The sequence below is a fragment of the Trachymyrmex cornetzi genome, unplaced genomic scaffold (genome assembly GCF_001594075.2).
Source record: "Trachymyrmex cornetzi isolate Tcor2-1 unplaced genomic scaffold, Tcor1.1 scaffold147, whole genome shotgun sequence".
Lineage (NCBI taxonomy): Eukaryota > Metazoa > Arthropoda > Insecta > Hymenoptera > Formicidae > Trachymyrmex > Trachymyrmex cornetzi.
This window is the reverse complement of record NW_017296059.1, coordinates 3,359,459-3,381,744: the sequence shown is the minus strand read 5'-3', so window position 1 is coordinate 3,381,744 and position 22,286 is coordinate 3,359,459. Positions and strand designations below refer to the sequence as shown.

General features: G+C 30.6%; 1 protein-coding gene across 1 annotated transcript in view; it reads right to left on the bottom strand.

The window, feature by feature from the left end:
- Positions 1-21,274, bottom strand: part of Dh31 (diuretic hormone class 2) — a 38,148-nt gene extending 16,874 nt beyond the window's left edge. The window contains 7 exon segments of the mRNA XM_018502159.1: positions 7,685-7,703; positions 7,705-7,739; positions 7,742-7,779; positions 7,944-8,171; positions 8,174-8,220; positions 21,016-21,110; positions 21,113-21,274. Of these exon segments, the coding sequence (XP_018357661.1) occupies positions 7,685-7,703; positions 7,705-7,739; positions 7,742-7,779; positions 7,944-8,171; positions 8,174-8,220; positions 21,016-21,110; positions 21,113-21,274 (624 nt within the window).
- Positions 21,275-22,286: the final 1,012 nt, after the last annotated feature.

Genomic DNA, 22,286 nt, shown 5'->3' with positions numbered 1-22,286 from the left:
TATTCGCTGCCTTTGTCTAAGATATTGCTGCACCATGTTGCTTATTAGAAGATATTTTCCACGTTTATCGCGTTTACATATCTTCACTATGTTTTGTAACTTTTAATTAATTAAACTGGAATTAAACGCATCGCAATTTATGAAATGGTTGACAGTGTTACGGAATACGGTTTCTGCATATTCAATCGTACTTAATTATCCAATTTCCTGACCACATTGTAACTACGGTAACACGCAATTTCAAACACTTCCGTAATAATTACCACCAGTTGCGGATTATTATTTTATTTTAGCATCAATAAACAAGGATTTATCTGAAGTTGTTTATCATATTTGAAAAACGCCTTTTGCTTAAAAAAACGATCTCGCTTTTCAATGAGAGATATTTATATGTTAATTCTAAAATAAATTTGGTATATGTTAACAATTAAATAAGTTAAATTTTTGTATTTTAGTAACAAAAAAAAAATATATATATATATATAACTCGCTTATATTTATTAAAGTTATTTTTGTATCATTTCATTTACAGAATGCTAAATAAACAAGAAATATTAATAATATTATTATGAAAGCAATTAATTTATTTCTCTATACCGTATTAAAACTTTCGTATTAAAACGTTATTCTATTAATTATCGACGTACGTTTGTTATTTTATTGTTTGTGAAAATAAAAGTGTAACCATTGAATTTCTCGGGTATATTTATCTTCGTAGAAATAAACTAGACGCGTCTGTCCCGTCGTTTTTCACGATACGCGTAAGCCTCGGCTCTCACTGCTCCAACCTCTATTATTAAGAGGCTGCCGTATCTTTTCGATCAAGAAGACAAACTAGGCTCCACGTTTACTTTATGGAAACAATGTCTCGATGTGTTTTTCTTGGCAGCATTTCGACAGTTTCGACTCTCATGTTCGTCTCATCTCAAAAACTCTCGTCACATTTTGATGTTTCCCGATATTACGTCATGTTATACGCTAAAAGTCTTGTTGCATTAATTGGAATTCTTATTGAAAATGAGCAAGTCAAAATTTTCTAGTTAAATCTATCGTAATACTATCATAATACTATTACAATTCTAATATTGAATTTAAATTAATCTTAAATTTATCTTACATCTACTATAAATCGAGTTGGAACGATCAGAATTCTGATTGATGTGATCAGAATTTTCCGGTTCGTCTATTTTCTAGAAATTTTTTTCAGTGGAGTTATTCATTTTATGATTAATCTCATTTTACTTTCTAAAACGTGATGACCACGGAATATAAATTTTTTCATTACCCGCACTGAAAAATTTAGATTTTAAGAAAATAAAGATTTTAACTCGAAAATTAGTTGCGGAGATAAACATCGTGGAGATATTTAATTAAAAAAATTTACGTTGAAGAGAAATTATGTTTAGAGTAAAACATCTGTAAACATCTGTGAACTTTGAACAATTTTGATACACGGTAGATTGCAGAAAGAACATCGTTAAATCGGTTATGTATATTCTTAGTCGATGCTCGTGCCGACCGCGCTAGTATTAAAAACTACTTATACTTTTCAGTCTACTGGAATTTCTACAATTACCGTTATAAGAACGACCGAGTTTATCTATAAATCAATGATACTCCGAGCCAGGTGGTTTGCGCTTAGTTCTCCGGGGAAGAGTTTTTTGCGTTTCAATAAAGTCACTTTGCCTGCGTTTGACTGAAAAAATGATTAAAGAGATCGGCTTTATATAGATTCAAGAAAAATTACACGGTAAGAATAGAAATTGCGCTACTTTTCTGAAAATTTAATTATTATTAAACGAACTTAAAAGTGATATCTATATATTTCTAAAAATTATTATAATTAATTATTATATTTTGTCGTATTCTACTTTATCTATTTTATTAATAAATTAATTTTATTATATTTCTCTGTATCCTTTAGAATCAAATAAAAATGTTCAAATAAAAATTCAGCCATAAAGAAAAAAACACTAATTGTTAATCCGAATCAAATTCGAAACAAATATACTGCCATGAATTTTTTTGATTACGTACAATTCGTTGACAATATTTTCCCAAAGTTTCTCGTATAAAGTTCAGTCTGTAATGTTGTTCGGAAAAGCGTGATATGGAAAATTAAATTAACGTATTTTGTGAATCACTGAATTCACGCCGTTCATTCTATTTACACGAGTGCGTTTAAAATTGCGTAAATTCTGAAATGAATATGAAATATACATCCTTTTCCTGCGCGTATATGCGCGAACACCGAGGATAAATACTTTAAACAGTTTACCATGACGAGAGGATATATCGCGCACGTTCGTCGACGAGATATATCCTCTCGCGGCTTTCATATCGTTGAGCGTGAAAGTTAAAATGTGTTCAAGTTACAGGTAGAACTCGCTACCATCAAGAGTCCATTCATACGAAACTCACGAACGTATCGTCACAAAATGTTGCTAGCCACGTCCCGTCGAACGTTTTATGTGCAGAGTGCAATTTGCTTTCCGTCAGGTTATACAAATGCCGTTATTCCAAAAAGAGCGTTATCTCGTTTAAATCTAGAAATAGAAATGACTAACGCACTTCGTGTCGTTGTGTAATTCGTTAACCATAGGCAGACGTAACAATAACAAAATTAACTTGAAGATCAAAGTTTCATTTACTATTTCTATTCTATAGGTCACTTGCTTTTTTCTCTTTTTATTTTACAAAATTTCCCACAGTTAAAATATTCTATAATTTATATTTTTAATAAGTTTCCTCGAGCGATAATTTTTTAATAATGTCAGATAGACATTTTATTCGTATAATTTTATTTTATTTCAAAGCTCTTTCTATCTCTTTCTCTTTCACTCTTTAAATCAGAGTCGTAATTATTAAAACAGCATTATTATCGAAGCTGCAAATTATTAGAATCGTAAGAAAGAATTTTTATTAAGAGATACATTCCGAATGATTTTATTCGTAGAAAGTAATTAATTGCGACTATCTCTTGCATTTCCCGCTTGTTAGTTAAATGATAGAAAAAGTGCGCTCAGACAACATTAGTTTTTTACCGCTAATTCTGGAGCCAATCCAACGATTTCCTGCCAATGCGGCGTGGCGCCGTACTCCGAACGCGCCACTCACCATTGTCGTTAATCGTTTTGTAAATACGCGGACACTTTTATTATCTCTCTCTGTAAAAATACTTTCATCTCTTATAATTCATTACGCGTATTATAATCATAACTGAAATCTCTTTTAAATGTCTGTTACTTTTACACAGTAAAAAATCGTGCGTCCATATGTAGAATTTTTCTTGTGTTACCACATTTTGATTATTACTTCAATGTAAAATAAACTGATATGTTATTATTTTTGTAACATTTTGATGCGTTAAATTCATGTCACCTTTCTAACTTAACAATTGCGTATGTCAATTAAAAATGGAATATTATTTTAAGTGTTTTTAACACAATTGTTTCAATTAATCTATATATTTCAAAGTCAATTTAACATCTAAGAATTTTTTCATTCACATTATACGAACAAAAATGTTCTATTAACATTTTCTTACGAGTTACTGCAACTACTCTTCTATGTACTCTATACTTATTTTATATGTTAGTTTTAAATCACCCTTAAAGTCAAAATAACAAATATAAATGTAAAGTATTGTGTCAATTATTTAACATTACTAGTTCATTAATAAATAACACAAGACGAATGAGTTACTTTAACTTAAAATTTAGAGTGGATCTCCTGGGACATGTAAAAAATGTTAAAATTAACATTTTCTTTTTTACTGTGTAAAGTCTCTATCTAAAGTCAATCGTAAAATATTTACTTACATTGCCGCACGCAAACCATTGTGCGTAAATATTTGATCAATTATTATAAAGCTATTATAAGCTACCGCAACAAAATTCAGCCTTTTCAAACTTCGACTTTCCGATGCTCAGCACATTTCTTTCAATTATCACCTTTCCTTTTTTTAAATTTAATCAAGCCATAAAACACGTCTCGATTTAGGATAATAGGAAATGTTAAAAAAAAATTGTAATTTTTTAATAATATTATAAATTAATATAAACCATATATTTCATTCTCTCAATATGTTTTCAAGAGAATTATTTGTTCAATTTAATTAGAAATTAATGGATTTAAATAATACAAGTATTATAAAGTTCAGAAATCATCATATTTAAAAATAATAACATTTTAGTCATTGTTTATGATTCATTTCAGATCTAAAAGTGTCATTAACACATTTTTTTGAATATAGTAGCTATAGAAAATTTCATGAAAAATTTAGATATTTTCCAACAAATAAAAGATTATAGAAATGTGTTAATTAAATTAAAAATATAAAATAACACACAGAATATTTAATATGAATTAAAGTGTGAAATTTGTTATCGGTTAACAATTAAATGATTCGCATCGAAGCTTTTAGAACGCCTAATTTCACAATTTTTCTTCCTTTCTTTCTTTCATCTTCACGCTAATGAAACTGGCTTTCCAATTTGCGGAAGGAACCTTAAGTGCTTTTCGTGTTACTACAAACTTGTAAAAGTTTTGGACGAAAACACATGAAGTTGCGTGCCAACAGGCTTTTACCGCTTGTATAAAAATATGCGTTGTTGTGTCGTGAATTCGTTTTGCTTTTGTAAAATTGGATAACAAATGTAATACTATGTGAATCAAATAAAAAATGGATCAATAAGTTAATATAATTTAAGAGAAAAAAATCCTATATTCAGTTGAAGCGGATCTTGATGCTTAATAATACTCAACTTTTTTAAATACATTTTTCATTTCTATAAATTGTACTATAAACCAATTTGATTTGTCGAATTTAAAACGCAATCATAAACTAAAGTCAAAATAATAATAATCACATATTAAATTTAATGAGATGCTAATAAGTATTTAATGATACTAATAAGTATCTCAAAACTATATATATTATTTGAATATTATTAAAACTGTATATTATTAAAATTAAATCTTATTAAAATCTCCGCACCAAATATGGAATTCTTTCTTATATTTGACAAATTTATAAATTACTTTGTTTTTCAAGTAGCTTTCTGAATTATTTGGTAAACTGCTTATTAAGAAACTTTCCAGTGATGCTAATTTTTAAGTAATTACGTGCAATTCAAACGATTGATTAATTGGCCTATTAATCAATCGTGCAATTGAGGAAATTACGAGGATACGTATTGCAGGGTAATCTCACCGTGCGTATAATTCCACGCCCGTTCGTGATAATGTCCGGGGGCTGTAATTAGATATTAATCGATTGCAAATTATCATAATGCGTTCGATGCGGTTTTGTGTTTTGTATCGAAATACGCATCGGACTTTTTCTTCGCTTGCTGGCAATAGCATTGCGGAATCACGATTGGTTATTGCGGTGCATGTGCCTCATTAGGTGCTTTATCTGTCAACAATTAATCCTTTTGCTGTTACAAGCTATACATACGTCATGTGCCCTCTCGACCACGATCGTGTTCGAGCATAGAATAAACGTTGATAATGAGCATTTTGTGATGAAATTCCATCTAGATCGAAAATTATGCATTAACACAAGATGCTTCAGTATATCCTGTATCAATTTCGCGGCAAAAATTTTTCTCATGAATTTGAAATCGCTTTTTCCTTTAAAAAATTTCGAGGAAGATCTTATAACTTATAAAGTCATATAAATTCTCTCATATTTTGCATTAAATGATAATAAAATTTCTTAACGATAAAGTTCCGTATTATCTCTCCGACGGGGGAAGAGAAAGTCCATTTAATTTTTAAAAACAAACAATAAATTTTCATTATTTAATTGTATCATAATCAGTACAAGCTTTTTGGATGAATGGATTTGATACGATATTCAATTTGATTAAAATGAAGTCTTCTCCCGCACCTTGTGTTTTTATTACTTTCACCTTTTTGACAAGCACCTTGAGGCTTTTAAACAAACGTAGTTCGTCAAACTTCGGAAGAATTTACGCAGTCGAGTTTGTGAAGTTCCGTGCAAATCATTCTGCGATGTTTATCGACCTAAATAATTTCTTCGCGATGAAATTATTTGTTTTGCCTCTTATTCATTGTTAAATATTATCCAGAATATACTCTTATTTTCAAGTGTCAAAAGCAGCAATCAGTAGATTCTTTTTTCCCATTTCCAAGTAATCTTTTTATTTGTCATAATAAAAAATTTATTATCTATAATAAAGCAAACGTAATAATCCCTCGAAGACTAAATAATGAAACCGAATGTTTTAAATACGTGTTTATGTTTAATATTTAATTATTTGTAAAATATTCCGTTCTATAAATTTCTATAAAATTTTATTTAAGTCCTGAATTCTTTTAGAAAATTTGTTTTAATCAATTTTTTTCACCACATGAATAAAGTTTTAGTTCCAATTTCAAAATTATAGTAGTAATATAGTTATAGAATTATCTTGTTCGTACTAGAGATATACGAGAGGTTCTCTAAATATCCACAGTAACTTCTACGAGTTGACAAACTGTATGGAAAGTTATTACAGTTAAACGTAATTTTCTATAAAATTTTATCCAAGTCCTGAATTTTTCAGAAAATTTGTTTCAATCAATTCCTTTCTCCACACGAATAAAGTCGATTTAGTTCCAATTTCAAAACTATAATCGTGAATTATCCTGTTTATGTTAGAGAATATACGAGAATTATACGAGGGGGTTCTCCAAATATCCGCAATAACTTCTACTGACAAACTGCGGGAAGTTATTACTGTTCATCGTAACATGGAGTCTTACTACTGTCTGTGGCAATGCGGGGTCTTACTACTGAGAAACATAGTGCTAGAATTTACTACTGGATAATCATACAAGCGCGAAGTTACTCCTGTAACTGTAAGGGTTATGCGTGCAATTTGTCATCCGATTTGAAAGATTGCTTTTGCTACCATTGCGTTGTTGCGACAAAACTAACTTTAGATATCTTTCTAAGAAGTCTTTAAAACAAACTTGAGACAACGATGAGATTTTCTCTCCATTTTATCTCTATTTTATTAATAAAAATAAATTGAAGACATCATATTTTATTCGGATTCGAATCCTGGCTGAGATAATATTTTTCGTAATAAATTAAATTATTCTTTATTATTTATTTCATAATAAATTGAATCATTTTCAGTTCTTAAAATACTTAGAGTAGCAAATCAAATAATTAATATCCTTCTAAAATTCTTATTAGTACCAAAATGATTAAAAATTGCTTGTTAATTTATAATATGTCTTATTACCGCTCTAGTTTTATTTATGATTACATTTTAAGACTGAAAAAAATTTCGGCGCGCGATTTACATAATTGAATACAAATTTACTTTGAAATATTTGAACACTAAGCTTTGATCAAAATTATTTATTTAGTTCTCTTAATTGATTTATTCTCGTCGATCCAATACGCGAATTATATTTTACATCTCTTTTTAAAAAGAGACATTACTTTCAGAAGTTACTTAACTTGCATTCATCATTTGGTGCACAATTCGAAGATCGTTTACAGTTTAGAGATTATTAATACTTTAACGGTTTTACATTGCAAAAAGCTGTAATTTTTTCTAAAAATCTGTATACGACGAAAACTATCGATAACACTTGCGAGACGTTTCTTAAAATGACGAGATTACCACGCGTAAAAGGGAAAAATGGATACGATGTGTACCTTGTCACTGATGAAGGCCAGGTAGCTGACAAAAGCGAGCCTGCCGGAGAATCTTTATGGGGATGGTGGTGTGTCGTCCAGCGACGGTTGATACTCTGTGAAGGCGAACGGTTCGCCGCGCGTTTATATAAGCCCGTGACTTTGCGACTCTCTTACCCCCTCGCACCGTATGCACGTCCCCACCCCCGGGACGGTGGTTCCCACCCCGCCGCCGATTCGCCGCCAAAGCATTCTCGTCCAATCAAACGTACCCGTGTACCTCGGTCACAACGTTTTCTCCTCTTCCGTCCCCGGAGATAACGGCGACCACCCACGATCTGTGGCGAATTCGTATCTCGCCGCGAAGTACCAACGACGAGGTTGTCGTTGGGATTTCTAGGTATGGGTGTATTCCACAGGTGCTTGGCCCTGAAAACTTTCGCGTGAGGAGTCGCTCCTTGATAGATTACCTGGCAATTCGCTGGGAAAGCATCGATGGGGCACGTAAGTTGTACGAGGATATGATCGATTCTTTTTCGCACGCGATATTATGCGCACTGAACGAAAAATGTATCTTTATACTCGGTACCCTTTCGCTTACAAAAAAAAATATTGCAACGTATAAAATGATAATAACGATAATTATTTATCATTACTTCCAAAAGCTCTGACGTAATACTTTTTAAATATTTTTTTTTAGTAAAAGAGATGATATTACGGCTAGTATATATATCATTAATATCTCCTTTATTAGGTGAAGTGTTCTGTAGTTATTACTTATTATTTATGGAATTATTGGTTCAGTTGCTCGCCGTTACACCATGACGCTAATATGTCAATACACAATATATATAGTCAGCATTCAGGGGCGGCGGAGTAAATTTTTTGCATGTGTGAAATGAGTCCGAGTTCTGGGGGATGCGTGTGAAGACGTCTGAAAAAAAAGTTCAAACGAAGAGATCTACACTTATAATATACAATAACAAACAAAAAATGAATAAAGTATACGAATACTTATTTTGCTATTTTTTATTTCTTTATTGCGAATGTAGTTCGTCGAATGTTATTTGTATTTAGAAATTCATTCATAAGCTCGACTAGCAGAAACGGCGGATTTTGAGCGGCTCGTAAAAATATGCCTTTACTCGTTAAAAATTAAAGGTTAGCTGTAGCTCGATATGTCTGGAAATTCCACATATATCAAATTCTCATGTGTGGAGTCCTCCACCATTCCACATACAGATCGCCGCCTCTGTCAGCATTTATTATTACGCATTTTTACTTTCAAGCATTCTGAAATGTTTTTAAGATACGTTTCAGTATTTAATAACATTCTTTGAGGACTACTTCCTCATTCTTCTTAAACTTGAACGTATATATTATTACACGAATATATTTGAATTTATTGTGTTGTTTATCATTTAACATTTTATTTGGGTGTATATATATATGGAGTTACGCAGTTATAAAGTTAAATAGCATACCATTTTGCTAATGTGGCTCTCCCTAAGCGTATTGATTGCTGGTGGCCTCCTTTTCGAGATTTTCATGTCAAAATAATTATTCCATAAATTGATTGTAGCTCTAGGTACTGTTAATCTATAGTTTATGTTATATGTATATAACATAAATACTATAGATTTTTAGTACTGAGCAGCCTATAATATGTGGAAGAAGTTATGTGTATGTATATAGATTTGCATATGTTCTGCAATATTTTACTTTTTTCATAATTTTGTAAAAATACTATTTTTTTTTAACAAAACCAATTTTTTAAATCTATATTTGTGGAAAGCCACATTACCACTCCGTTCCTCTTCGAGTCATTATGCAGTGTTGTCATATTTTTAGAAATAATGTCCTAAATAATAAATGTTTCATAATTTTGAATCTAAAATTGATTGAACAACACTTCACGAACGTAATCCTTAAGTTTTAAATATCGATTGTTAAAGATTAAATATTACTATTACACGGAGAGAATTTTCTTTTATCCTGAAAATATAGTAGTTGTGGTACAATATAATATTTAAAAGACTTTTACCATGCACTTCAGTAAAACTTATTTTATACTTTATTGTAGTTTTATTAATGAATGAGAGAGCTTTACATTAAAATTCTTCGAAATACAATGTTGTCCCACGTCTGTCATATGTTCTTGGGTAAATTCTAAAAAATTCTCTCCGTGTAAAGATTAAATATTATCTATTAAATATTTCCTATATAAACGAGGTACTATATGTACACCTTTTCCTCTAAATAAATGCTTTCAGAATTAATAAATATTTTTAATAAAAAAACTCTCTCTCTCTCTCTCTCTCTCTCTCTCTCTCTCTCTCTCTCTCTCTCTCTCTCTCTCTCTCTCTCACATACACACACACACACACACACACACAAATCAAATTAGCGAAATAAGAAAAGATATGTAAGAATCAAGTGCAAAAATAGATGCGTAAAAATAAAATATCAAAAGTAGGGATTTAATAAAATAAAAAATATACTACGTATTTTTCTTTAAATTTTTAGTAATTAAATGTTCTTAAATTAATTGTTATTTAGGATTTGCTCTCCAAATAATTTCCAAATGTGATGAAGAGTTAAACGATCTAAATCTGTTTCACGAAATACAATCCAAAATCAACTACGGTGATGAGCAGCAAACGTGGAGGTTCGCACTTTCAACTATGGGACTGACTAAACCGTAATTTCGAATTTCAATCATTACCTTCTCTAAGTGATATTAGTTTTAGGAGCCGCTTTAGAAACAAGATACGAGAAATGCAAACCATCCGAAATGCAGGCCACGTAGTGTTTCTCTTTGATCAGCTAACGTAAATTATCTCGCATCGTAGGTCATGATCGACCACGCAAAATATCCGATTTACGTCTGTGTAACTTATTTCAGCGTATTGCATTGAGGAATCCGAAGCATATCGATCATTGAAGGTAACGAATGCGTCACGCGCTAACCCGTTCGAAATTATTCCGAATCATTTAGCAATACATTATGTACACAGAGAGAATTTTTTCTTAGAATTTACCCTGAAAATATGACAATCGTGGGACAACATTGTGTATTTCGAAGAATTTTAATATAAATCTCTCTCATTCATATTAATAAAACTACAATAAAGTATAAAATAAGTTTGATCAATTTTACTGAAGTGCATGGTAAAAATCTTTAAAATGTTGTATTGTACCACAATCACCATATTTTCAGGGTAAATTTTAAAAGAAAATTCTCTCCGTGTAGTAAAAGAAAATGGCGGTAAAATTAGGCAAGTCATTAGACAAACGGAAGAGACGAGTTGACGAGTACGAAAGAAAGGAAAAAAACGGAGGAAATGAAAACAGGCTAGAGAAAATATCGCGTCACTAGTCGTTAGTCACGTTCGTGTCATCAATTTTCGATATAAAGCTCGAGTCGTTTGATTCCTACATCCGATACTGACGCAAGTATTTGCATCGAAAATAAAACTTATGTCAACCTATTGAGCCAAGCTGAGCACATTATACATTTCAATTCGCAATGAATCTTTAAGTATAATTATATAATACACAATGAATATTTTCATTAGAAATCGAATTAATCGTCGAATTAATCGTTTATTACAAGATAAGCGATTTGTATTAATAATCTATGGATTGAGCCTTATCTTTCATTTGCATACTGATGACCATAATGATATATTCAATTTCATTTGCACACTGATGATTTCGGTAATAAGTATATTCGATTTCCCTGCCGCTGCTATAATCGACCTAAACCTGTCATTTCTTTAAAAAAATGTATATAATATTACTGCGATACGCAATTTGTGGGGTCGATTGTTGCATCTGTTTACATAGTAAGACCTACGAAGGATCGATGTATACAGATACGATCTGTTTCTCGTCACAACGTGTCTACGAAGAAATATCCAATTTGCCACGAATACAACTGCACTGTTTGTTCCTCCTCGAGATGCGAGTGGATTCAGGTTGCCATTCTTACACTATATATTTTACGAGGACAATCTCCCTATATAAATATTTCATTGAAAGAATTGCAAGCTCTTTACCATTTGAAAATAAAAAACTTCGTACTTTTTTCGAACTTAATTTTATTCTTAAATTATTCTAGAATATGATAGAAAAATAAATATAATATTAAATTCCTATATTTATTGGCTCAATTAAATATAAATTAAATTTGAATATAAATTTCGGAGCTATTCGAGCCTGGCTAGTTCGCTTACACCACTTCTTATATTACAAACTTCTTTCACAAATACAAACGCGCGTTTCAACCTTTAATAAGATCCTCCTCCATAAATTATGTATTCATTACATATTGAGTCGACAATGTGAGAGATTATACATTTTTAAGTTGTTGGATAAATCTTTTAACGGAAGAAATTAGGAGCCATGAGTTTCTCTGTTGATTAGATTTATTTATACAACGAATCTACATCCGATTGGTATACATTGGTGGATAAAGAATAATATAATTACACAGGATATCATACAGCAGATCACTTAAAGGTCTACATGTTGTGAAAAACGATTTTATTGTACTTCGAATGGGAGGATATAGGTTATCATATTGTATGTAACTGTAATTTAAATTATTTCACTGAGGAGGACCTTATTAAAGGTTAAAACGTTTGTATTTGTGAAAAAAGTTTATAATATAAGAATTGGCGTAAGCGAACCACAACCAGGCTTGAATAGCTCCGAAATTTATATTCAAAAATATATATACAATAGAATATTTATATTATTTAAGCTCGTTAAATAATGATAAGTTTGTTTAACTTGCAGGTATTTAATTTTTTTGATACTATAATCTTACTTTTCGCTATCGACATTACATATTTTTCGCTATCAGACAAAGTCAGTTAGTGTATTTTTGATAATCATTTTAATAATTATGCTAAAAAGGCGATTTTTTTACATGTAAATTCCACATGTTTTGCGTTCAAAGATTGGAAATGTCGCGTACGTGCTCAAAGAGTGAAAATACATGTCGACGGACATACATTGCGTACACGATGATAAAGAGCAGGATGGTCAAATAATAATGTCTTCCATTGCTTTTTTATCTCTCGCATTCCTGCATTTTTCTCGTCTTTCCTTTTTTTCTTCGTATTTTTCTCACTATCTATCTCATCCATACATCCTCGAACCCAAGGAGATATCCTCGACTTTCTCTTTCCCTTCATATCAAGAACTGCCGTTATTACCGTTTATCGCGCGGCTCCTTTTCAGGGCGTCGCCTTACGCTATTGTCGCCATGCAAATTATATGATAGCCCATTTTAATAATGCTCGCGAAACTGCGTTGGCGGGTACTCGAAACAAATAGCCATCGCGGACATAACGTAGATATAAGCGAGTAGATGAAATACCAGCGTGATGCATTTGATATATGACAATGTATGGTTGGGTACTGCGTCACGGTTCGATGCTTTCGTCGACACGTGTTGAAAATTTGGAATATAAATAAATTAAGATGTAAAATTAATTAGAGGTTTCCCCCAATGTGATTATGATAATAAGTTAATCGATTATTAATTACGCGTGATATTATTAGTATTTTGGTACATTAAAGAGCCCTCATTAGAATGCCACCATGAGATTTCAATTTTTTTCTTTTACTTAAGATGAAAAAAAGATATTTCATTGTCGATATATTTACGCGTTAAATTATGTTTTTAATGAAAACTACTTTACTTTTTTATATAACACACACACACACACAAGCACACACTTCTGACTTTAAAACTTAAAAAAAAAAATAATTACAAAACTTATATTGAATTATCACAATTATATGGCAAATGTGATTTATACATAAATTTGATGTAATATTTGATCTTAATTTGTGACTTTATTAATCTTTTATGAATTTTATTTTATCTTTCTATATAAAACAGTACCATATATGCCGTATCTGTTTCACAATAATAGTAATAATAAAATGAATATGCAGAAAGTATTCAGATTTTTTTAATAATCTATTCTAATTGTAAATATGATCCTTTTGCAACATATTTTTATATGCTCATAGATATATCAGATTTGTCTATGATAATTAAATCGCAAAATATATATTTTAATATATTAATGTGACAACATGATTATAACATAAATTTTGACTTTGCAGTTATACACACACATAAATTATTAAACTAAATGTAATTCCAATTTTGCACATGATATGGTACCTATATAAGCTTTTCATAAAATTTTTTCTTTTTATATAAAAAGAATATTAATACTAAAAGTAACGCATAAATACTCGGTATGATTATAAAAAATGTATTATATATATATATATATATATACATTTTATGAAAACAAAATGCTTAGTGCATGTAACATACTTTTATCGCAACATGCATGTCGTAGTTTTTATACGTATTCAATCGTGATACATATCGTTCAAAATATTTACATATACAAAATAACTATTTATTGAAAAAATCAGAGAATTCAATATATTTTTTCCCTTAAAAATGTAATCATTGTTTTATAATAAAATTATAATTTTATAAATATTTTGTAATTTTAGAAAGTTTTTAGCAAATCCATCGATATTGAATCAAACATTTTTTATTTAAAATTTTAAATTCGGATTCGGAATCCGCGGAAACTCTCTATGCTACATTTCGTCGAAATCGGGCGACTTTTACACGGAGAAAAATGTACAGTATTATACACTAGAATTCTAGTAAACTTTATGGAATTATGTTCATATAGGGATACTTATGTAAAATTTTCTTTACATTTCTGGTAAATGAGATTGTCGTATAATAATCATTCTTACTTTATTGATAACAATTTTTTCTTTAGCATTGACAAAATTTACTTTACTGCATAGTAAAATAAATAAAAGTTCCAAGAGTTGTTTGTGCTCGTCAATCTTGAAAATAGTACGATTTACTTTACTGTAAGTATAATTTACTTTACTGAAAGTATAATTTATCTTACTATAAGATAATAATCACTTGAAATGATGTACTATAATCATAATGTACTTTTTATCTTAAATCTCCGGTATTTTTACTTTTAGGTAAATAAAATTTATCATACAAATTCGGTAAAAATAGCCAGAATATTTTTACTTGTCTTAGAAGGTATCCATCTCTAAATTATTTTTCTCCGTGTAGCATTTTCGTCCACCATATTGGTTCAGCCATTTTGAATTCTCCAATTTGGGTTCCGGATTCAGAATGAACGACCAAAAAAATCTTTTAACGCTACATTTCGCTAAAATCGAAAGTCTTTGAACATTTTCATAACATTTCCGTCCGCCATTGGGTGGATTATACATTTAGAATACTTATGTATATGTATCAAAACATAACTGCAAAATTTACAAGAAGGTTCAGAAAGCGCAAAAAAGATAATGTTTACCTAATTTCTCTTATTGATTATTCATTTAAGACATATGTTGTTAATTGATCAATTATATAACATTTATTTAATATAACAGGTAACTAAAAAGCCAAGCTATTTATTGATTATGATAATCTTTTAAATATTAATATTATAATACGATTATGATGTAACATCATTATGCAAGAGTGCGTAAAGGTAATGTCACGTAAAGATGATGACTTAATTAAAATAATTAATAAGAGATATATGGAAATAGTAACATTATATATATTATCGTTTTTACACATTTTCCACATTAGTGTGTACCATAGTTATATATATATATATACATATATATATTCGAATAATTCTAAATAAATTAAAGTAGATAATTATGATCTTGTATATAGCAAATGGATAGTTAGTAATAGTAAATCATATTATCAATTCTTATTAATCTCATCCCTTAGATTAAATAATATTTTGTTATTTTTAACTTAATTTTATACGTTGCAAAATATAAATTAATCCATTTTTTATACTAAGAGGAATGTTCTAATTATTCCAAATTTTGATTAGAACACAATTTTTTAATAAAAAAAATAATTAAATTTTAATTAGGATACATATTCTAAATTAAAAAATGAGAAAGTTTTTGTAATTCACATATCAAATTATGGTTGGTATGTACAAAACATTTCTTTCATTATCAGTAGGCACACAGCAGTTATTTTAAAGTAACCAATGTTCATATTAACGTATGCACTTAGATCCAGTTTCACTCCGTTAACCGTCTTAACTGAGGTTTAACTCATTGATTATTTCTTTCCTATTTTATAGAATTGGATAGAGATGAGAAACACACACACACAAGTTAAACCTTGGTTAAGAGTTAACCGTGAGTTGTGGACCTTAGTAAATAATGAACTAAACTTGAGTCAAATTTAATACATTTCCTTGAATTAAATTGTTCAATTCCTTAAATTGTTTATTCTAGTTAAATTAATGATTTTGAGTAGGAATATTAGTAATCTAGGAATGATTTAAAATAATTTAAATTGGATATAATTTAACGTTATGAATTTAACAGGTAACACTCGCCCCTAGTGGATTAAGGATGTAGTTTTGCTACTTCAAATTAGTTTTTCTTATGTTATCGCTTCTTGAATATTCCAAAAAAATGTAAGAACACTTTGTAACGTAATATTGACCACCTACAACGTTCTGCGATTTCTCGTTTGAGAGCTAAAATCGTAATTCAAAATGTATGGTATATTGACTCATGGGGGAAAGGTAGTTTACGATCGTCAGGTTATTAACAAGATCCGCTCGTGCAAATTCGTTTAATCGGCAAAATGAGCCTCGTTTAGCTAGTCGAATCGGTCGATTTATCGATTATTAATTTATCTCTTGTCGCCTAAAACGGTAGATTTACGATTCCTATTCAAATATTCAAAAAAGAGATAAAGAAATTGTCAAAAAAAGCGGTCTGAGATTCTTGATTAGCGGAATTACTATCTATACGATTTGATTACGTAATATTCTTGATTAGACACGCTAATAATAGCAAGGATAAAATTAACTCGTTCTTATGGGACGTCGATGAGACGAACAAGTTATTCTAACCGGAAAACGTCTTTCACAGAATAAATAGTTCCATCATCGTGCGATCGGTTTGGAACAACGAGAGAACAAACACGAACGAGAAATGCATGCGGGTGGTAGTCATAATGGAACGCATTACTCTGTGGCTCCAAATGTAACATAAGTAATATGTACTGCTTAGGACAGATCGTAATTGTGCACGGGAAAATGCGGTTAGATTGAGAAGAAAATACAGATCGTAAATATAAAATTATATCTTTCATAATATTGATAAATTATATTATATGAATATATACTAATAAATTATATATAAAATTAACAATTCATGGGGGTATGCGCTGGATTTTATAAATAATTAAAATACGTCGCACAATAAAAATATTAATCCTTCTAAAATTAATAAATATGAAATTTATGATTCATGCAATGCGTTAGATTTTACAGATAACTAAAATTTGCGTAGCACAGTAGAAATATTAACTCTCTCTAAAATTCATATATAATTTTAAAATGTTGTTATACTAAAACGCAACACACATTTATTACATACGATTCGAATGTGAAATTCATATCTTTTTTATATTCTCTACCTCATAACTTTTTTAGACTTTTTTCTTTATATTTCGAGAAATTTTCATATTTTACATAGAATTTCCATATTTTCTAATATTACATCGCTATGCTGCTTATTCGTAAGTTTAAAAATATTAACGTAAATACTCAAGATATGCAAAAACGGAGCTACAGCGGAGAACCAACTTTAGAATAAGAGACGTTGCTATAGAAACGAATTTATTGTGTGTATTCTACTTTTTATACATATAAATAAAGTTGTTACATATATAACATGAAATTATGAGATTCAGCTTTCTTAAATTCAAGATGAAGTATTATTTTCTTACGCGAACTCTGTTTTAAATTCGTATGCGCGGAATGATAAAAATTGTGATGCATGAGCGAAAATTTCAATTTCTTTGATCTCGCGCGGTTGATTATCATTGACGATCACATTAGCAAAATAAAACCGTAATTTGACTTTCAGCGTGCCGACAGCAATAGTGCAATTGCATTTTGAACGCGAATCACGCAATTCAATGAGCATTCCACGTAGACCAACTGCTGAAAGAGAAGGATTGTTAAACATCGCGCGTACTATAGCATATATTAGAGATCTGATAATTTTATTTTATATATTTTTTTTGGTTAATTTCCAAAGCTTCTTGCTTACAAAAATTATCTTTCATCTTCTAAGTAATTCTCCATAAAAAATAATAAAAAGAACAATAAAGAATAATAAATTGCGAACACTTTTAATTAAGAAAAGAAATATGGGCAAAGTTTACGGAGGTTAAGCTGGTATAAAATAATAACGTCTTTGCATTTGGTTTTAAGCAGTTTGTCGATTACTCGTGAAATATTAAGTTAATTCGCTAAATGAGACAAACTTCATACCGACAAAGTTGCTAACGCTTGCAGATATGCACTTGACTGCAATTCCCAAGTGACACATTGAGATGACGTGTAATAAAGTCATTTATATGTCTAATCTCACGGGAAATGCGCAAACGTTTTCGTTGCTGATCTCTGCTTGCTTTTGTTTCCTAATATCTAGAGCAAACTGTCAAATTTAGTGACGACAAATATAGTGTATAATTCACAGAATTCTGTTTGTCCAGAAAGCAGATATTCTTATCCCTTATAATAGGCCTGTTCTTTTTAGTTGAACTTTTGCGCTAAGTTTCTTTCTTCCTCTTCTTTCCTCCTGGAGAGAAAAAGAAGAAAGATGAACTGGTGCAAAAGTTTAGCCAAAAAAAAACAGGCCTTATGTTTGCTTGTGTTTTTGTGTGCTTCGAATTCGTTGCAGATGAAAAAAAACGGAACGACTTCGTCGTCAAGCTTAAGACTGTCGAGTTGGAATCTATCGAGTTTGAGTTGAAGTGGACCGAATCCTTCAGAAGTGTCGAGAAGTGGATAAGTGCATCCGCTATCGAATGCAGTTGCTATATAGAATCTGTATATGCACTATCGCGTTTCTATTTTTATCCTTACTTTTAGTTATATCTTCACTTTTAGATATAGTAGTTAAATCTCAGAAGTACTTTCGTTCGAGCAGAAAAAAGTGTGAGACGAGTTCATTAAAAAACAAGCTTGCACTATCCGTTTACAGTTTAGCAATTTAATTCGATGAGATCGTTTTATCCGCCACGTTAAATGGTTCGTTGGGAAAAAGCAATAAAACGATCGTGCGACCAACAGCAATTTCGTTTTGACCCAGCCCACGGATTTTTCATAAATTACATTCGACTCGCGATTTGCATTCTGAGAAGAGCTACTCTGCTCTTCTCGGTTTTGCTCCGTACTTTATTTGATAGCGGGATTTACACAATATCACGATATGTATGTATATATACGTAGTTTTGTATGGAGAAGCTGCAAATGATCTTATTTCAAGACGATTGCCATTCGACAAAGGTTTAAAGATCTTAAATGATATTTCTCAAGATATTAAATTTTACAATTCACATTTATAATTTCGCGGAATATATAGGCTGCGGTGGATTTGGACGCTTTCAGCACTTTTCAGTACTTCTATTCTTATTTTACGTCTAATGAACGAGAAAGATAAAATGATGATTACAAGCGCTTAAAGCGCGTGAGCGTCCAAATCGACCGCAGCCATACATCAGTAAATCTTTCATGTTTTTGTTGAGTTATAAATGTGGGCAGAAAAATTTATTTCACTAAATTAACGGCTAAACAATTCTGGATTAACAAATGAAAGAAACATAAGTAGAGCAAATGCGCGATTAATAATCTATAATGATCTATAATCTTATATGAGATTGCCTGTGAGTTGACAACCAATTCTTCACGTGTGTAATATATGACTATTTGCACATTATCATATCGATTTTTTTAAAGAAATTAAATGTGTAAATTATATTACTAGGATTCCGTAATTTAAGTTTATTTTTTTAATTAACACGTAGCAGCTTTTCTTTCCGAAATTTAATTATAAAGATACTAAAAAATGATAACAATAAGATACTTCATATTTTGTTGACGTAAGATAAAAAGATTTTCCGTTGTTATTATGCAAAGGTTATTTTTAATTCGCAATTTTGTTATAAATTTTTAAACACACATCGAGTCTAAATTGAAAGACATTTTGTTGTAGCAAAACTGTAAATAGATTTTGAGCCATAAAAGAAATTTAAAAAATATGACTAATTTTTAAAAGATTTTAGGTAACTGTCTGCCTGACCATCGTAGGATAAAATGCGAACCATGAATTATCTTCTAATGATTATCTAGAAAGATAAGCTTATCTCATTTAAGTGTGCTTTTATAAGAATATATGATAATTCGCAAATCACATTTATAAAATTCTAAAAAATATATATATACAAAAAGCAAGTAATTAATTCCATTAACTTTCTATTTTATATATTGGCATATACGAAATGATCATATCATTCGTTGTCGTCACACAAGGTTGAATCAGAGCTCAACAGATGGCAAAGCATGTCTGATTTCCTATATCTCCATCATTGAATTTTCAATGTATCATCCAATGTATTGTAAAAATTTCATGATTCAATTATCTTATTAAACAAGACAAAATTAAGACTAAATTCGTGTTGTAAGAATACCTGAGGTGCGATTATGTAACTCTTAATGATAGTGTCGATATCGTTAGACTGTTATTGCGCAAGTATTATACATGGTGAAAAAGCTGCGCAACGATAGTTGTTTTAATAACAGTGCTAACAAACTGTCATTAAAAATTACAGAATCGGAGTATAGGTGTAACATTTTCGTGGATGCGCAGTCAAGTGTTCAAACTCTCATGATTCAATTAGAAATCGGCCTCAAATCTGAAAAACCAATACAAACCCGTCATTAGAAATTTACCGTCAATCAGAGATTGGTCTCAAATCAATTCAAGCGTCATTATGTACAATGTTACCTTGTGTTCTTACATCAAATGTTAGGGGCTTTCCACAATAAGCCATTAGTAATAAATCAGGAGTAAGAAATTGAACAATCACAGTCAAACGTAACAATAAGAAGAATAATCGATTATGATTGGTCAATTTCTAACTCCTGACTTCTAATTTATCACTAATGGCTTATCGTAGAAAGGTTTTTACACTTTTTATTCTAATATCATGAATAGATGAAGATAAGCTAAAACATGAATCTAGGATGTTTCGTGTGATATTACGATATCGGTAAATAATATTAATAATGCTCTTTTTTTTTATCGTCGCTTTTATAATTGCCAAATAAATTTTTATTAATGAAATTACCGTGGTATAAAATCGCAAGGGACCCCCAGCATGAGAGCGAGATAATCGATGGAGAATTCGGTGCCGCGACTTCCGCAGATAATTTAAGGGCCCCGGACGACGCGGACGCGCCACGGTATGCCGTTTCGCACAATGCGCCGGATGTGAAAATTCACGAAATGCAGTGCATGATGCCGTGTCACGGTGGGTAGTGACACGCCACGTCTGTTATTTTGTGGCAGCGCGTTTCTGGCTTTCACCCGTTCCCGTATATTTCTCTTTCCCGCTACTTCCTCTTTCGGCTCCTCTTCTCGCACGCGCGTCGCCTTACTACCCGAAATGATATACATCCCGTGCAGATAAACCCGAATATGTTGACCTTACGTTTCCTCCGACATAAATGGACGAGGCTAGACAGGATATCCCGTCGACTTTGTGCCATCATTTCGGGATCTCGCGTTTTTTTTTCTTTCTCGGAGTAATTTTCGAAATGTCGCTCGGACACGAGACGCAATTTCGAACAATTACGGGATTATGTGACGTTTGGTAAATTCGCAAAAAAAAAAAAAAGAAAGAAAAAAGGACACGCGCCACTGGTGATTCAGAATTTTAAAAAATTAATACTTTATCGATTATTCTTATCTTATCGTATCTTTACAATTAATATTATGCGATTTCCATTTAACGCGGCAGTTTGTCCGCTTCTTTTCTAAAACTTGCAAGAAAATCTCTCCTGATTTCATTACGACTGAATATGGCATATAATTACGGAATTATGTGACATTAGATAAATTCGTAAAAAAAAAAGGAAAAGGGATGATTCACAGGATTTACCGATGATTCAGGATTTACAAAATCAATATTTTATCAATTATATATATTCTTATCTTATCATATTTTTATAATTAGAATTATTATTTCCATGTTATGCGGTAGCTTCTTTTAGTATTTTCTCTAAGACTTTAAAAGAAAATTTTCCAATTTCATCATGATTGAATATAGCGTATAGGTACAATTACGGAATTATGTGACGTATGAAAAATTCGTAAAAAAAGAGAAAAAAGGGACACGCGCTACCGGTGATTCAGAATTAAAAAAAATTAATACTTTATCGATTACTCTTATCTTTATAATTATATTATTGTTTCTATTTAACGTGGCAGTTTGTCTCAATTTCTTCTCTAAAATTCGAAGAAAAATCTTCTGATTTTATTATGACTGAATATGGTGTATATAATTACAGAATTATTATATGAACGTTAGGTAAATTCGTAAAAACGAAAGAAAAATATCGATGATTCGCAATTTACAAAATCAATATTTTATCAATTATTCTTATCTTATCATATCTTTATAATTAAA